Source organism: Copidosoma floridanum, unplaced genomic scaffold, assembly GCF_036245765.1.
Source record: "Copidosoma floridanum isolate Cflo_tuat_1 unplaced genomic scaffold, Cflo_Japanese_pri ptg000021l, whole genome shotgun sequence".
Classification (NCBI taxonomy): domain Eukaryota; kingdom Metazoa; phylum Arthropoda; class Insecta; order Hymenoptera; family Encyrtidae; genus Copidosoma; species Copidosoma floridanum.
In genome coordinates this window covers 27635272-27653843 of record NW_028321898.1, presented here as the reverse complement: position 1 = coordinate 27653843, position 18572 = coordinate 27635272, and the positions used below count along the sequence as shown (strand labels likewise).

The following is an 18572-nucleotide window of genomic DNA, read 5'->3' as shown; positions in this document are numbered from 1 at the left end:
ACAGGCAAAGTTTCAGCGTTAACGAGGATAATATTTTATTTTAACTCACGTGTTGGTTTTGAAAATTTTTTTTTGTGGATTGCGGCGTGATGTTGGGAGCTTGGAATTTTTCAAAACGATACTTTCAATGCAAATTCAAAATACTGTTTACAGTTTGCCACGTGGATGCATTTGACTGCTCATTTGATGGAACATTAGTTGTGTTGAAAATAGCCTTTCAAATTTTGAATTCTCGTCGACAAAATTCCAATGCCGTCGTAGGAAATGAAGCTTACATTTTTTACTGTAACAAAATACAACATGAGCCAAGTGAAAATTTTTCAGATGAAACAACGGGATTTTTCTCCCATAAATTTTTGTATTGATTACGTTTAAATTATTTAAGCGCATAATGTAGCACAGATAACATAATATTCAAACTAACTCGTTAACTTCTTAAAAGCCCAAAAGTATTTTTCTTCAAAAACGTCCTTCGAGTACACTCGCAAGTTTCCACGTCATTAAAAACAACGACTGCTCGATTTACAAAATAAACTAGCTCAACTTTCAAACTCCCCCGAGGCTCATCCACCGGTGCCCAAATACACAGCCATTTTGTCAATGCGGCTTCGCTTTTTTTTTGTCCTCGTCGCCAATCTACTCTCGATCAATTTAAAAATTTATTTATTACTTTTTTTTTCATTTCCCCCAACCATTTGTCACTCGATATTTATGAATCGATTCCACAAGCCGTCGAGCAGCTTCCATAATTGATACCTCTGTAGTAAATCTATCATGCTTGTTTCAACAGCAATAATCATAGGACCAAACAATCACTGTACCCACGTGTAACAAGCCCCACCACGTGACGTCTCAATTATCGACGACTTTTCTTGTACTGTCACACCAGTATTCAATCAACCCCTGGACTGTTTGTATCATGAGAAATGGAAAAAAAAAAAATTGTAATTCAAACTATCTTGAGTAAGCAAGGGAAGCAATTTCTGTTTGTCGATATGATGAAAGAGGAAGGAGAGAGTGGAAAAAAGCATTAGAGACAACTAACGGTGCGAGATTTGAGAAGAAAAGTCGAAGGAAGGACGTCAAGACGACGTCGAGGGGTGCGAAGGAGTTGAAAAAAAGAAGAGAGCGCGGGCGTGGGAGAAAAAAGATGGCAAACAACGGAGGCATCGGGGAGGGAAAAAAAAGTTGTGCTTGAAGAGGCGAGGGGAGGTGATTGCGGAAAGGATATTGCTCGCGACGGCGCCAACGAGAGATGGTTATGGATCACTGATCGGGTAATAGCAGACGCTGGGTTCTGATATCGTTGGATGGCCGCTTGATGGGCTCTGTTGCTGGAAAGCTTTGGATGTAGCGTTGTGAGCTTAAAATTAGGAATTTGGATGATTGAGGTACGCGTATTAGGTCCAAGCTATTGAACAATACGGGTTTCATGAATATGTGTCACTTGAATTGTATGTGAACCTACGATGGTGCTCTTAAAAAGTTTGTCGAGAAAAAAAAGCAGGTGAACATTTATCATATTTAATCATGTAGATGAAGAATCGATGATCTCTAATGCATCTTTTGACAAAGTACTTCTAACTGTCCAAAAGTAAGGAACAAAAAGTATCAATAATAAGAAGAGTTAGTTGATAGCATTGTTGAGAAATGTTTTTATTTAATTTAGTACTTCTACGTCAAAAATTAGAACCGAATCTGTATGAAGACACGAGGACCAAGGAAGGACAAGGACGAAGCGAGTGGGATAGAAAATGAGCTGCGACGGAGCTGGGGAAAAACAAGCGAGAGCCAAACTAACAGTTTTGTGTGCACACGTGTATGTATAGAACATATCCGCGCACGTACATGGCAAGAGATGATATTATGCGAGACAAAAGGTCTGCTGCAGTGGATTCTACTCCAGGCCCTTGGGGGGGAAGCAAGAGCTCGTAGTCCTGAGAAAAAGCAGGGAAGAGAGATCTCGAGAGCACAAACTTGGAAAAAGGCAGCCTGCAGAAACAAAAAAAAAGACACGAACGAGAAAAACTGGAGGGCGCAAATGGCGCACAACTGTCTTCCGATGTGCGTATTATGTACGAACACAATTGAGTGCGAAGGGGGGAGAATCGATCGTAGGAAAAAAACTCATTTGTATTTTGCGCGCATCGGGGGACATTGGGGCAAAAAATATGGACGAGTACAATGTATGAGTATGCGCAGCAGCAGATCATCGTACTCAAGGTGTCGGGGAGCAGGAAATAAAAGAGCCGATGTGGCAAGATGCTGACTTTTTTCTGGGATCGAAGCAGTTTGGGATACTTATGCAGAGTAGCTTTTTGAGACTGGTTCGATGAAAAGGATAAAATTTGCGTATCTGTATATGTACCGAGTAATTAGGTCATGGTAGAGATGTTTATTCGTGGGAAATATTCCAAAAGCTTTTAAAAGTTCTGAAATTTTTTTTTTTTCTAAAGAATTCAGGTACCCTTTTTTGTGCTAGATTTTAAAAAAAAATTAATAAACAATACCACGATTTTACACAAAATATACGATTAAATTCACGAAACTTTAAAAAAGTCAGCTGTAAGATTGAAAACCTGTTGGAAAAGCCAAAAATCAGGCATGTGATCTAATCAGGAGCAAGAGGGCAGATTAGGCGAAGCGAAACAATTAGCTGAGGCTGAAACTTTTCTTGACTCAGCGAAAATTTCGACCTGGATTTTGGATGCACCGAGGCATGCTGGCAGAGAGCAAACTATCCCCCTTTGAGGCTTTGTCGGGAAATTTCATCAAAAATTGCTGGAATAGCTCGGCTAGTACGATACGGTTTAATGAAAATTTTTAGTATGTAGCTGCATGTCAATTTTTACAGCAAACGTAACCTTAGGAAGGAGTAGTTACTTTTATGATTTTTCGTTTACGTTAATAATTTTCAGCCAAGTGTACTTTAATTACAGTCTTCACTATTAAAATATGTACAAAAATTACATGAACGATATTTCATGGACATACAATTTCCTTGTAAGAATCATACAGTAATTACATCCATTGTATTTTCACAATGGATTTCCCCAATCTACATTTACTATCCAACCATTTTGATGACAAATTTAAAATTCAGTGAATGTCCATTGTACGCTGAAAACGAAAATTCAATCGACTTCCTGATAAATAACATGCAATATTGTGAATCTTACCCTTGCTAGTCATGGATGCTGTCCAATAATTATTTCCATTTTATTTTTCAAATTCATGCAAAAAATGTCCATGTCCAGTTTAATTCTAAAGGGTTTATTATGTGTTCCAATAATCAAAGCGTCAAAGCATAAAATATTATAAACTTCTTTCAGATTCAATATTCTTCAATAAATCTACAATAAAAAGTACTTATGAACATTTTAAATAAAAGTAATTAACCAAAATAAGCCTCTTCAAGTCAAGAGCACTAATCGAACCATTTGAGCAATTAACACAGCTTTTCAGTTGCAACAGAAATACCAAAAAAATAAAAACCTATAATTTCAGTAGTGTAAGTAAATCTGTGATCAGACGGACCTTTTCCAGTTTAATTTGTTAACCTTCATGCAAAAAGGCCCTTTTCACATATAATAAATGGTACATGGTGTGAGCAACAAACGGGCAACAAATTCTTTTTGCTTGCAGATTTGCTCTAGCCCCTTCCAAAGTCGAGATACGCGGTACGTACGGCTGGCAGTTTATTTCTGGTTTTGGATGTCAAAGTTAAAATTAGTTTATTTTTTAATTTAGAAAAGTTATTTTTTGTATTGTTTAAATATACCTTGTGCTTTTATATATTAAAAAGTAAAAACAAAAAAAACCAAAGAAAAGGTTTTTATTTTTTATTATGGTTGATGGCTGACGTAATATTGATTTATACTACTGTATCGTAAAACAACTTTAAGTCATATTTGGGTGAAATGTTTACATAAAAAATTAATGATCCTTCTATAGCCAAGTTGAAGTAAATATCCTACATACATTATTGAGTTAGGTCTGACTTAATATTGTTTAGGACTACGTAACTAGTGTGTGCTAATATCGTGTCACTCTCCTACTTTTCATAAACATGTGAATTTCAAATATCAAGCAAACAGCTCTCAAGTAAAGATCTTGTCGCGTTTACTATGAGGTACGTAATATATAATGTAATATTGGCTTTTACTACTACATCATGCAATTATTATAAGTACGCTGGTATTAGTAATTGTAAATGTAAAAGATGTATTCTGATGGGCAACTATAAAGTAGTAAAATGGGCAGCTATAAAAAAAAAAAATGCTGAGTGTTTAATTTTATTCAAATGTTACAAAACGTTACTTAAAACTTCCAAGGTTACTTGTTTTTTTTTTTTTGTATACGAATTCGTAAAAATTTTGTAGTAAGACCTGACGCTCATAATAATGGGGATGCAATGAGTTATTTTATATGCATGTAAATAATAGCTAGCTGAATAGATATACCGATAAAACATTTCTTATCAGCTACTGGTTAAAAATAAAAGTAAAAAATACAAAAATAATAGCCAATACATGCTTGAAAGTAGCTGACGTTAAAGATAAGCATCTTAATTGCACATGTACTAATGTGTAAGCTCGTATGCACTTGTACCGTATAATGACAATTTATGGGGACGCATAAAACACCCTCTTATCTGCTATTAATTTTTCGTACGTGCAGCTGCTACTTTTAAGTAATTTAAGTATTAATTTATCAATAACTCGAGTAAATTGCTCAGCAAACATCTTTTTCACGTGACTGGCTTACAATAGATCTTCCGAAAAAAGCATTAAAACGAATCGATCAACTGAGTACCATCGTAAAAAATGCACTCACGATTTTTTTCTCGCGCACAAATTGGCCAGCACCGCAGTGAACAAATCCAATTTGGAGCTCGCACGTAAAGAGCGGAAAAAAGGATGGGGTGTGGGCAAAAGTATAGGAAAACGCACGTGCGCGTTTGCGTAAAACAACGACGTGCGAAATGGGCGGAAAAATAGAGCAGCAGTAGCGGTGTAAGAAAGAAGAAGTCAGGGGCCGAGGAGGACCGACAATAAGATCTGATTGCGCGATAAACTTGGCTCAGGCGATTTTCTTTTCTTCCCTCGTGTTGTCAATTACAAGCATTGACCGGTGATTGGGGAACGCCGAGTTCGGTCGAAGAACTTTTTTTTTTTTTTTTCTTGGGTCAAGGCTCGTTTCTGGGAGCATAGTTCGAGTTTAAGGGGGATTGTTCCTTGGATTTGTTGTGATACGTAGGCAAAAAAATAAAATAAAAAATCTGAAAAAAGGAGTTTTTTCTTTACTCTCGGTTTTTGCAGAACTAGCAGTTATGTTACTTTCGCATTACGTCAAATAAATCAACAGATGTGATCAAACTAATTCAATCACATTCGTTCACAAGCCAAGTATGTTATTCAACTTTTGTATGGTAAAAAAATTTAAATAAATAAACATGACTGGATGATCTTGCTAACAAATGAATAAAATTTCATTAGAAATAGAGCCGTGAGATTACACTGGTGCAGCGTGAAAGGACCTCTAAATGGTAAAAATGGCAAAAGCGACCACCCTCCTTCACGAGCAGTGCAAGCCAACTGATACACTGCGCAAGACAGAGGTACCTTTGTTTTCTAATGCGTAATTACTCTTCACTGGAGCATAAAGTCCATTTGTGGTGGGAGACAATGGTCTTGCGAATTGTTTTCTCCCAAGTGAGGAAAAGAAAGGAAGGGTTGATCGAAAAAGCCATTGTCTCCCTAATGTGAAACATGTGCTGCAAAATTTTGCTTTTGTCCACCATCAAGGTACGAAGTACTGTAGCTGGTACTTTAATAGTCAAGTTAATTTTATTTTTTCTTGCGGTAACATTTTGGTCATATTTACAACAAATAGTTATTCTGGCATACATTTTTATTATATTTTTCTTGTTCAAAACTTTTTCGTCACTTCAAATAGTTGTGAAAATCCATTAAAATTGCCGTTGAATAAGAAGTTAAAAAACGATCCAACCAATATATCTATTAATTTTTTAATGAATATAATTGATGATGCCACGAGCTCTAAAATTTTTTTCATCACACGCGTATCTTGAGAAACCTATTGTAATAACAGATAGCTCGAAGTTCTCTCCGATATCATGATAAAACAAAAAAAAAAAGAATAAACACACACACACACTGTACAGAAAAAGAGTGACAAAAAAAACCGAGGGAAAAAACACTCGTGACGCACCTGCACTACGACTTATCTTCGAGGGTACATCCATCCGGCGCGTCGCAATAATTCTCAATGAACCTAATCTCCCCTCGGCCATTCCCCGCTCGGAGCTACCACAGCTGCTCCCGTGTAATTGGCGTAGAGAAGAAAACGTGGCTGGGACGGGGGATCTGCAGGGGGATAAAAAAGGACAAATGAAAGCGTCGCGCCAAAGTCACGTCGCGTACGCGTACGTACAGCTTCGGCGACGCACTGGGAAACTGTGAGATACAAAAGAGCGCGCGCGTATAGGTACGTCTGTCGACGCATCGGCCCTCGCTCGGATACGCGCGGCGCGTACCTTATTTTTTCTCGCGTGTGGCTTACAAAAAAAAAAAAAAAAAAAAAAAAAAAAAAAAAAAAAAAAAAACCATACGCCGTAGCGTCTCGCACCCACGTTCCTGAAAACTCCATTATGTTGTAGAGCAGCTGAATTTGCGCCATTTAATTCCACCTACGTTATAACGAAGAAACTTGGGCTGTATCCACACGCGCGTGCTGTAAAGTTTCTTGTTTCGAAAAAACAATGTACACGAGTGGGCGGATTCAAGCTTCTCATCTTTCCATTTTTAGATGCGGTTCCTTTCACTTTTTCCGTCTAGGCACTAGGGGGAGAAAAAAAAACAAACACATGCTACCTGTATATATGTCTTTTTTCCCTTGCATCGATGGGGCGCTATTTTCTTGTCTAACATCTACGGCACATGTTTATCTTAAAAATTTCTCGACCATCGTTTAATAGTTTTCTTGATTGGCGCTCGTCAATCATACTTTAGGCACAACTTCAAATGTTGTTCATGCATACAAATATTTTTCTGGGTTGTAAAATATCCATGGTAAATTTTAACGCTTACCAAAATTACAAGTTGTTACCTCCTAAATTGCCTAAAAAGATTTTAACAATGTACAGTGTGCAAAAAAAACAGCTTATTAAACAATCGAAAAGAAGTTTTTTAATAAATTTCATGAATTTCTTCATTTAAGGTAATAAAGATGTTTTTTTTTTTTTTTTACTGTTATTGTTATTATTGTTATTATGATTATTATTAGTATTTTGGGTGAAGTGTTAAATAATGTCGTGAAATATCGCAAAGAAAGCTGTACTTTTTTATTCAAACAAGTTTTCGCGTTAAAAAAGGAGACAACCAAAGCCTCTGCTACATACTTGTGTGGTACGAAATGCGTAATACGGAAACATTTAGGACCATGAGAGTAAAAAAGAAGTGCCCGCCAAGTACCTCTCCCTCACACTCTCTCAGTTTTAAACAATGCTTTATGTATTACGTTAATTGCGGACTGCGTTTTCCACACAATAAATAATTGCAGTCTCAATACACGGCTGCGTAATAAAGAGTACGGAATGCGTAATGCAGAAAACCATTGGGGTATGGTATGGGGTTATTGAAAAGAGTGAGAGGGAGAGAGAAAGAGATGCATAGGAGAGACAACTGCGAGAGTGAGAGAGAAAGAAAAGTAAATTTCCGTACACCTCTTACTTCTCACTCTCATGCTCGTAAGTGATTCTGTGCATGACGCATTCCGTACCCACACCCCAGGACTGAAAACGCGCAGTACCGAGTTCAACCGCTACGTGGCGCCGCGATAAAAACTGCCCTACCCCTAAGGGTTATTTTCAAGTCGATCTTATATACTTGAAAAAGATCCCCGTCGAAATCCAACTCTCCGCTGCCCTTCAGCTCTTTTCAGAGCTTGATAACAAGTGGATTCCCTTGTGGAGGACCTGTCAGGTCCGAGTTACTGTAGTGTGGAGCCAGGAGGGGGGGTGTGGGTCCCTGGCTTCATAACGGTGCAGCCTCCCGTGAATGCGAGGCTGGTCGGTAAAGAATTTAAGGCGCCCAGTTTTGGCGGCCACAAACTGTAATCTTACCAATATACGATTAGGGTCCCCAAGTTCTGCTATACACACATGGCACGCTTGAGCGGAAAATCTCAGTGTCGTATCAGAAGTACGTATACAAGAGATAATACATGACTCCACTCCAAGCCGTAATGAGTAACTTACAGATATATTGTATAGAAAATTTTTAAAATCATAAATTACCGTGAAAATGGTATCATATAATCTTACATGAACAATGCCGAAATGTTTGCATTTTCCATGTTGTAATGTAAAATGCAAAAATTTGATGATTTAAAAATGAGTTAGACAACACACGTACAACAATACAAATCCCGCGCACACTCGTGTCCTCGCTCACACCCTATTGTCTAATTTCCATTATCAATTAGCGTTATTAAAATCGATCCGGCACAGTAACGTACAATTACTGCTAGCCGCTGGTACTGCACAGCAACAGCTGCTTCTCCGTTCTCCTTTGCACATTTATCAAGTCCCGTGTCACGTGTATTATATTGGTGTCGTAAACCCATCTGCGGTAAAGCCGTGCCGTCGTTGTGGCACTGCCAAGTTGACGTTTTTTCGCTCGCACTACGTTGCATGTCTTATTAGTACCACCCGGAATTGCTCGCGGCGCATCGCGGAGCCCATTTTCCTCCGCCTCCTATTCCCACTCTTCTCATTACTTTTACAATAAGGTCTGCCATTACTCCGGACAATGTTTTTTCCATAAATTTTTTTTTTTTTTTTTTTTTAGTCAGTCATTTTGTTGACATGAAAATTCATTCGTTTCTAAAACCCGATTTTTTTCAACATAAAAGTACCACGAAATCATTTGAAACTTGTTTAAAAAACTGCTGCAAGGCTTTGACGTCACGATAAGCAATATTGAATTTTTAAAATCAATCAAACGTTTAAAAATTGGTGTGTAATATATTTTGTTTAAAGCTGCTGTCCATCTGTACACCAATCAAAGTTTAGCAGTAATTGTAAAGTAGTCGAATGGACATACGGGCAATATTCACACAATAAAGGGATCGTGGAAAATGTGAGGAGGAGAAGAGATAGAAAAATTAATAAAAGTGGCGAGACAACGACGGTGACATTAGCGACTAAAAAAAAAAAAAAAAAAAAAAAAAAAAAGTAGGAACGAGGTAGAAGGGAAGAAGAGCCGCATCGCGAAAATTCAATTGGGTCAGCGATGTGCGTTACATAGCTTCCGTGCATTTCGAGGCGCGAAGCCCAGCGATTTTATGTGCCCTGCTGAATTTAATTGGAAAAAAGGGGCAGAGGGGTAGAGGAAGATAAAAGTTGGCGTCCTGCACACATGCTCCTGGTGGCTCGTCCCCGCACTTGACCACGTATGCACGTGTTCCCGAGCACGGTATGCGCATTTAGGGGGTAGTGGAACACTTGAAGATAATTAGCAGAGGGAAATGTGACAAACTTTTTTTTCGCTTCTGAGGGATCGATGAGTGGGTTTAATTTGCAGCCCATTGCGGATATGAAAAGTGGCTCGTCCGAATATTTTATTTATCAAAAACTTTGTTCTGACAGTCGTGAATCCCTTTTTTTCAATTAGCATTTATGAGTAATGTGTGTGTTCGTGTGATGCAAAAAGTTAGGGTATATGGCACTCGTTCAGTTTTGAGAGGGTTTCCATTATTCGTCAAAAATCCATCCATAAACATTGACATTACATGTAGTACCATACTTCAAAAGTTACACGAACGTTGAGAAGTTAATATATTGTTTAGACATTTCATTTAATTTTAAACATTTAGATAACTTTACGGAAATTAAATAAGCAAAAAAAATTTTTTCCATAACAATCCAAACACTAGCTAACTTAAATTTCTCGACTGCAACAAGAATACTAAGTTTTGATTTTTTTGTGTTGCAATGTTGATCAAAAACAATGGATCCAATTTAAATTTCGTAAGTATAAAACAAACGCTTTTTTCTATACTTTACATTAAACATTCAATGCAGCATTCTCGTAGCATCAATATATGCATCAATATAGCATTCTCGTACAGAGTTTTTTCTACTATTACTATGTAATCCAAAGTACTATGAAATCCGGAGAATTTCACTGATTATGTTCATTACGAAAGGTGAAAATTATGAAAAAGAATCAATTAAAATACGATTACGCTTGTTTTAAGTTGCTTGGACAGGCGTTACTCATACTCGAATTTCACAACTTGAGCAAACAGTCATGTACCACGCAAGTATTTTTACAGGAGGAACGCATATTATCAGGTGACGTCAGTTGTCTTTTACTTTTTCCTGAAGATGGTTCTTTTAAAAATTGTTGTGGCTCTACTGGTAATTCAAGGTAGAAATTTATGGTCTTACTGATAAGTTTTGTGAAGACAAAAAACATATTTCTTTCTTAATAAGCAAAGTATTTGCTAAATCTGGTAACAATTTTTTAATATCATCTAGATACATATTTTTACGTTCACACGTACAGTAAATATGTATTTCACGGTAATAACTTAAATATCACCTGTTTATTGCATAAAAATTTATTTGAAGCCTTAGCAGTAAAATCTATAATTCTGTGGACTGGCGAAAGTAATAGTTTACGTTTTTAGTAAAATCATGCCTGTTAAAATAATATGTATAAATGAAAAAAAATTTTATCACAAAAGTGCTGATATGTTTTTAAAAACACGATCAGCCATTAAAATTTTGCTTTGAAATCGATATAAGCACATATTCGTACGAATACTGCTAGCAACGGGAAGTCTTGATACGGGAAAAATTTAATGACCAGGACGCTAATTGACCGTAGTAGTATTCAGCGATATCTTACGCAACGCAACTCGACCCCAACTACACATTAAAAAAGAAAATCGGTGAGTGACAATACGCTGGGCTCAACAGAAGCCAATTTAAAAAAAAACCATTAAAGTACTACTGTATTTCTTTAAGGCAGCAATAAATCATGAAGCTTTCGTCAAACTTGACATGTCATGCAGGCTTCTGACCAGGAACGAAAAATTCTAGCATCAGTATTCTTTGATTTTTTCGTGAAGATGGTTCTTTTAAATATTGTTGTGGCTGTATTGGTGATTCAAGGTACGACTTTTCAGTTAAAAACTTGTATATTATTAACATTGTGATATTGATATATTGATAAATTTCATTGGTGACTCCTGTTAAAAAAATATACGATTATTATTTGCGTTCGCCACATGATGTAAGAGCCACTTGCGATGAAAATTTTTAAGCGTCACCTCATATTATAAAATACCATATACTATAAAGTAATTCAAAGGTTAAAATAACTTTATATTTGAATAGTTGCCAAGGCTCAGCTGTATACAGCTGAAGTGCATCAGCTCCCGTATCACATAGCTGTCCGACCTAAGGAGAGTTACTCGGAAAGTGTAACTTGCGGTGGTGCACTTATTAAAAATAACTATGCCATAACTAGTATTAGCTGTGCATCGGACGACATATCTAAGCACTTTGTCAAGTATTCTTTCATAGACACATACTATGAAGAAGCTTCGAAGTCAGTAGGCATCAAGAAAGTCATTCAACCAGAGTAAGATGTTATGTTGAATTATAATGTGCAGCAATTGAAAGTGATACTTAAAATTTAAATGTATGTTTCCAGGAATCATACCGTATATGACATAGTATTACTACAGTTGGAGAATGAAATAGAGCTCAATGATTATGCAAATCTTCCAGTGCCTAATGAAGCATTGAACCAAAACAAAAAACTATTCGTTGTAGTATGGATGTACCATTTGTGGTTTTTCAAGTATTATTATAAAACGTTTTATTATGAAGCACAAATATTTAACAAGGGTTCTTCATCTCTACTTTTTGTCAAAAATACTATACTTTTGTGTCCTCCGGTATGTATCGAGAATTTTCTTTTGCCTTGAAAAGGCTCTTTGGAAAAGATTATTAACAAATGTTTGTGTTCAACAGAAAAGCAGAATATTAATTCAGGATCACAACGGTAAGCACGTGTTGATTGGAGTTTCTGGTACAAACGGAAAGATTTTTACAAAAATCTCATCCCGAGTCGATTGGATAAAGAAGGTAATAAATGAGCCCAATGTTCAAGGAATCAATGCCACAGTCATAGAAAACTCAAATTCAGTGAATAATGCAACAACACAAGAAATAAATTCTACAGTCATATTAGAAAACTCAAATTCAGTGAATATTACTTCAAAAAAAATCAATGCTACAGTTGCAAAAAGAATAAATTCAGTAAATTTACCACAAGAAATAATTATTGCAGTTACAGAAAATCTAAATTCAGTGAAAATAACAACAGAAGAAATCAATGCTCTAGTCGAAGAAAAAATAAGTTCAGTAAATTCAACACAAGAAATCAATGTAGTCGTCACTGAAAGCCTTAGATCTGATAACACAACAGTACAGGAAATCAATAGAACAATTGTAGAGAAACCGAAGTCACTCAATATAATAACGCAATACAGCAGTACTCAAGGACAAGATAATAGCCATGGAGTAACGGAAAATCTAAAGCCACTGAATATTGGCACAGTTATTCTGATTATAGTGCTTATGGGGATTATAGTGATTACTATTACGTTAGCGATTAGTAAGCAAAGAAAACATAGGAGACCCATGACTTATAAAGTCAATGTTATTCATAGCTCTTCTTCGACTTGACCCTATGACGCTGTCTCGTATCAGCAAAATTGCGTCATGACTTTATTTTATGTCTTGTTACTCATTGGTAGTGAATTTGAAAATGAGTATGAGAAATAAAAATTTAGTTAACTTTTTTATATTTTTTACAGTAGCTTGAAGTATTATTTTTTTCTGATTATGTGACCATCTTTTCACAGAAGCCGAGCATTTCACAAACTATAAATACTAAAAGTATCATGATGCAAACATTTTATTGATTTTCAACCATGAATTGTGATAAAAAAAATCTTAGATTCAATGAATCACAGTTATAATTTCGATTCCAATGTACTGAATTAGAAAATTCAGTAACGATGTACTCTATGTAATTATAATTAATAAATGCTTAAGAAATCAATTTCGATTCCTAAAACTATCAATTTATTTATAAAACATTGTAATAAATCGATCACCTTCTTAAAATACATGTTAGACAATTTCATCGTTAAAATACGTACGATATAAATATTGAATAAAAAAACTGTGCTCAGTAGAGAATTTTGAACTGTTTAAATCCTCAAAAGTAATGCAAATTCAAATTTCCTGTTTAGCCACCAATAATCCTACAAGTCATTTCCTAGGCTCGTAACAAATCAACATATGAAACGTATGATACGTAATACTTGAGAATATACTATATTCTAAAGAAATAAAAAAAAGCTCATTTATTACCATCAACTGTACGATACCAACTAATTCATCCAATCAAAAATTATACATAAAGCAAGAAAACCAATTCTGTCCACGAAAGATTGACCATGGAAATAAATTTTTTTTATGATTTTCCGTAGCTAACATAACATATGGATAGTGACGTCAAACGGAGAGGGTGAAGAGCGTCCTTTTGACGACTACAGGAGAATTCCATACTCAAATATATATAAGCTAGTAACAGCCTTGAACAATAGACAAGTCATTGACGTACTCGTTGGGATTTGACGTGAATAGCGGAGGAAAAAAAAAACATGTAATATCAATGAAGTGGAGGACGGAAAAAAGGGCTCTGTATCGAGAGCTCGTCGGACTTGGGTTAATGATTGAGTCATCCCGTGCGTTCTTTGTTACTTGTATTTTTTATATCTATTTTCTTTGATACGTGTATCTCATGCAGCCCATACCCCGTACATCGTACTTTTTCCATCTGCCGGTGAAGGACGATTCCTCAGTTGTTGATACAAAAAGCTTCTTTCACAGTGTCCACGCATTTTTCCAAGATTGATTCTGCCTCGTACTTTCTCGATGTTGTTACCGGCATTGATTTGCCATTCACGCGAGGGCTTATTCACTGAGAAAATATCGTGTTTTCGACCGAAAGGGAAACGAATTGCGTATCTTGTAAATCAAAATACATTTCTTCATAATTTACATTGTGACACTTGCCAAGTCTCCGGGGACCGCTTTTGATACGAAGAGCTGCGCATTTCAAGTCACTCCAAGCTCCTTGAAGTATTGCAGCATTCACAGACCTCTTATCTTGCGGAAGTAAGTTGAAAACCAACTCATCACAATAGTCACGAATGCACGAATCAACACTGTGAAGGAATTTTCTGTTCCCCAGCCCATGGTACTAAAAATACTCCCTTTGCAGCCAAAAACAATGCGCCAGTACCGATTCATCGATCGGCAATGAAATATCAAAAACACTCGAGCCAGCCAGACCGGGGAGGGAACGACGACTGGAATAACCAGTGAGCCATCTCGGGCTCGCCCGCTGCGCTCAATGGCACAATTAAAACACCCGGAAGCCGATGGACTCCTCCGCCAAATAGCCGATCCGAATGCAACGCACCCTCATCCTCCCCTCCCCCCACTCCATCCCCCTCGCGCTCACCTGAATTTATCGTCACCGCGGCTCGTGTCATTGTTGTAAATTAGCTTCGCTACAATGAGGCACTCGCCGCTGGGAGGAGGACTCCGCAACGCCAGGGCGCGACGTCGTTTATCATTCGTCACAATAGCCGAGCCGCGGAAAATGCATCGGAATAAATCGTTAAGCTCCATGCTCTTTGTGTACACGCGCACTAACCCATATATATATATACCTCCTCCACTTTGTATTACCGTCCCTTGTCCGTACTTCTTTTGTATACCCTTCTCTTTTTTACTTGCCGTACTCTCTATTTTCTTTTTAGTTTCATGCACGCTTTTGTCGCGTGTCTTTTCAAAATGATGATATCCTCGTCGAGCCGATTTACAAGGTATCAATTATATCCGCGTTTTGCATCCCTAGTGCTGTTCACATTACATCGCGAGTTCCATTTTGGCAAACAGGTCACGCGTTTCGGAACATATAGGCTGACCCGACAAAAACGACACACAAAGGTGGCAACGGTTAATCTTAATTTAGCAGCACATAAACGATAGACGGTTGTTCAAGCCGCGCTCGAATGGATGTGTTGCCCATATTCGGAGCCGGACCGCGATAACTTCATGCAAAGCGACTGCTCGTGGGTGGTATCCACTTAAGGAGCCGTTGTATCATTGCGCACTCGTGGTTTGCCGTTGGACGGCAAAAACAGGTTAATTTACGGGCAAGTTAAAATTTGCGTTTCTCCAAAAGCCCGTTATATATCTCTCGTACGAGTACGCGTCGTGCATAATCAACGCTGTAAAACTAAGCGCGTCATTTGCACGAGTGGCGTATACAATATAGGTCTCAAACTTTGGGCAAACTCTTATTTTTGTCGTAAAAATTGTGGAGATGGAAAAAAAAATCAGATGCAGTTGTTACCGTGGTAATACCACCATAATCTTTGCTAATTGGCAGATAGAGAGCCGCCAAAAGGGCCTCAACTATTCATACTTTCATGAATTTTCATCGCGCTCGAACACTTCATTGGCCGTTACTTTGCCGCATCGTTGTTTTTCGCGTCCAATCACTTAGACTAGATTTTCGCAGCTCCCAAAAACGTTCATTTTTTTCGTCTCCGCCAGTATACAAACTCACTCATGCATGTAACGTGTCACGACTTGGCTGCTGCGGAGCAAAAGTATAGTTTTGTGGGGCGCAGTGATTTGTCGCGTTGGGCTCGCGAGAAAATGGCTAGCCAACGCGGAGGAACGGGATGCTGCTGAATATTGATTTTTAGACGTTCGAGTGGATGTGGACGGCTGGGGATGCAGGCGTTCATTATTATTCTGGTCTGAGTAAGGTCAGGGGGATCAGATGCAATAATTATTGATGAGGAGTTATTTTCATGGAATGTACTGGTTCATGACCAAGTGGAAAGGTTTATTTCTGGGGTAACGATTTGCTTTCTACGTATAGCTTGAAAACTTAATAATATTTTAGGTTGGTAAAATATTGGTAAACTAGAGGTATTAAACTATGTATAATTTATAACGATTAATCGAACGATTCGGCATTTTTTTTTTTTTTTTTTTTTTTTTTCTAAATCAATTACGAAAATTGACGTTACAAATGGAAAGGGGCGCATTTCGATGCTCCTCATAACATTTGTGTCCAACGTTTTTTCTGAAGCACATCCTACACCTGAATTTAGGTTCGTGGTAGGGTCTACTTTGGCAGTATTAAAAATAAAAAATAAAAAATAAACTCTTGGGATACGCTCTGACGAAAAAACAAATCCACAAAGCCTCGAGATAAGTATCTCACGGGCTGAGGAATTGTCACTGAGCTATACAAACATTGTCACAGGTAAACACAGAATTTTGTATGAATTTCAAAATCTCGCCTCCCTGCCAACTCGCAACTCCAGCGTAGGTACATACCATTGAAACAATACTAAAAAAAATTGTAATTCTCACGTAGTATTTAACAACGAATATTCTCAACCTGTAGGTAAATATATACCATTGAAACAATATTAAACAAAATTTCAATTGTCACGTAGTATTTAAAAAGAAATATACTCAACCAAATAATGAATTGCTCAATAAATACCCAGCAAAGACCCGAAAAATCTCCAAGCATTCAACGAAATTGTATCGAGTACAAATGTGCGCGTGTAATTGATGATTTCAGCTGTCGGAGGACCTCGGCTACGTACTCTACTCCGCCCTGGGCAGCTTCTACATCCCATCGTGCATCATGGTCTTCGTGTACATACGAATATATTACGAGGCGAAGGCGCGCGCCCGTCGTGGGATACGGAAGAAGTACAGGCCACGGCCCGCGGCTCCGGCGCCCGCGTCGCCCAACATCCGGCAGACGAGCTTCACGCACACGACCAGCAGCATCGGATCGGGTTCAGCTGACAACAAGCAGGGCTCAGCGCCCGCGGAGAACGTCGCCACCATCGAGAGCCAACCCGTCCAGATACCCATTGTCACCTGCGACCTAGCGAGCGACGTCAGCACCTCGGAGGCTGATCCTGCGACTGGCAACATACCCATGGATGAGAAGGAAACGCTTAAGGTGGGCATCATGGCTTTTTTTCTATATGATCGGCCTTTTTTTTCTTTTTTTTCTCTCCTTCGTTTGTTCATTCATGCGATTTCGTAGGCTTATGTTGATCGCAATGAGAGTGAAAAATTTATTTTTTACAAAAAATGTCGATGCGATTTTACACAACATTTTTTTTCACCTTCCAAGTGAGTATGCTGCTAGAGTAACCATCGCTTGATTGAGTGGCAAAAGTTTTTGACAATTCCATTAGATAACAAAGCCACCCATGCAGCCCAAAAGTAAAAATTCATTCTTACTTTCACATGTCGAATTGATTCAGCTTGTTGAATCGTTAAATCATGAAAGCTCCGTATGCAGCTTGCAAATTTTTGTTTTAACCGTGCATCAATGATTAAATTCTCCAAACCATCAAATTGCAGAATAATTAAATAAAAATTTTCAGAGGATCGTAATCCTTACATCAGCTTCCATTAATGTACGTTTCTCTTCTCTGGTACAACGAGCCTTTAAGGTATGAGTATCTCTAAAAAAAGTGGCTGTTTGAAAATAATGGAGCATTGGAACTTTCGGAATATTAAAGCTTAGAGATAATAGCACGCTCTGCTTTATTACTTGCCCTTTAATATTTACAAAGTTGGAAAAAAAATATAAATATATATGAATCGAGAAACATCACTAATTATTATAACCAAAAACCGCGAACTACGTCTCATTATAAGGTGGTAGTACTAGTTTCACAATTGCAATGTATAGAATTTTTTCTGGGGTGCACGATAATTTAGGAAATTTACTCAATAACCTTGAAAATTTCAACGAAATGTAATAATCCCTGTTTTAATTAAAACCATTTCGTTAATAATAAAACGGTTACCCCCCAAAAGTCAAAGCTGTTCCAACGTACCCTCCCAAGAAAAAGCCCAGAACCATAAAATCCAGTCCAAAACCGTTCTGCTGGCATCCTCGTCTTTTCCCCAATACACAAGCAAGACCCACACCGGTACCCATACTCACCCAACCCTCCCTTTTCACCTCGCACGTGCAGCAGCGTCCGCAAGCCATTCAACCAGCACCAGTAGCTGGCGAGGTCAAGCTTTTACGGCCACTTAGGGCGCAAACTTGTTATTAGGCTCGTAAAAAACAGATACGCGCTTTCAACGACTGACCCCTCCCTGCGAGCTTATTACGAGTACAACCCCGAGAGCTTGTAAATACGCACACGCCGCACTCAAACGCGTCGTTTCAGAATTTTACGAGCCTCGGGAGCACGATGATTAGCATCGCCGGTCCGTCACCTTTTTTCGTTGCTTTTCCACCTGTACCACCTTAAAGTATACCGCGCCTCCCTGCCAGAATTTTTCCCAGGGCTTATCTTTCGACTTACTTTTTCGAGTG

General features: G+C 37.9%; 2 protein-coding genes across 3 annotated transcripts in view; both read left to right on the top strand.

Annotated features, from left to right (window-relative positions):
• Window positions 1–18572, top strand: part of Octalpha2R (alpha2-adrenergic-like octopamine receptor) — a 138965-nt gene that overhangs the window by 117573 nt on the left and 2820 nt on the right. Inside the window, exon 2 of the mRNA XM_014357361.2 lies at window positions 16797–17189. Coding sequence (XP_014212847.2) covers window positions 16797–17189 — 393 coding nt within the window. The remainder of the gene's footprint in view (window positions 1–16796; window positions 17190–18572) is intronic.
• Window positions 10701–12968, top strand: LOC149374249 (uncharacterized). 2 transcript variants are annotated; one of them, XM_089594336.1, is made up of 5 exons: window positions 10701–10983; window positions 11064–11206; window positions 11432–11678; window positions 11751–11997; window positions 12074–12968. In XM_089594336.1, exons 2-5 carry the CDS (start codon window positions 11101–11103, stop codon window positions 12788–12790), a joined length of 1317 nt encoding a protein of 438 aa, XP_089450462.1. In that variant the 5' UTR covers window positions 10701–10983; window positions 11064–11100; the 3' UTR covers window positions 12791–12968. The 2 variants fall into 2 exon arrangements, with proteins under 2 accessions (XP_089450462.1, XP_089450461.1); XM_089594335.1 differs by having other exon boundaries at window positions 11060–11206.

Excerpts from the sequence above, each read along its gene's own strand:
- LOC149374249 (XM_089594336.1), top strand. The coding sequence starts at position 11,101 with ATGCAGGCTTCTGACCAGGAACGAAAAATTCTAGCATCAGTATTCTTT. Across the intron at positions 11,207-11,431 it reads GGCTGTATTGGTGATTCAAG|TTGCCAAGGCTCAGCTGTAT; the intron begins GTACGACTTTTC and ends ATATTTGAATAG. Across the intron at positions 11,679-11,750 it reads AAGAAAGTCATTCAACCAGA|GAATCATACCGTATATGACA; the intron begins GTAAGATGTTAT and ends GTATGTTTCCAG.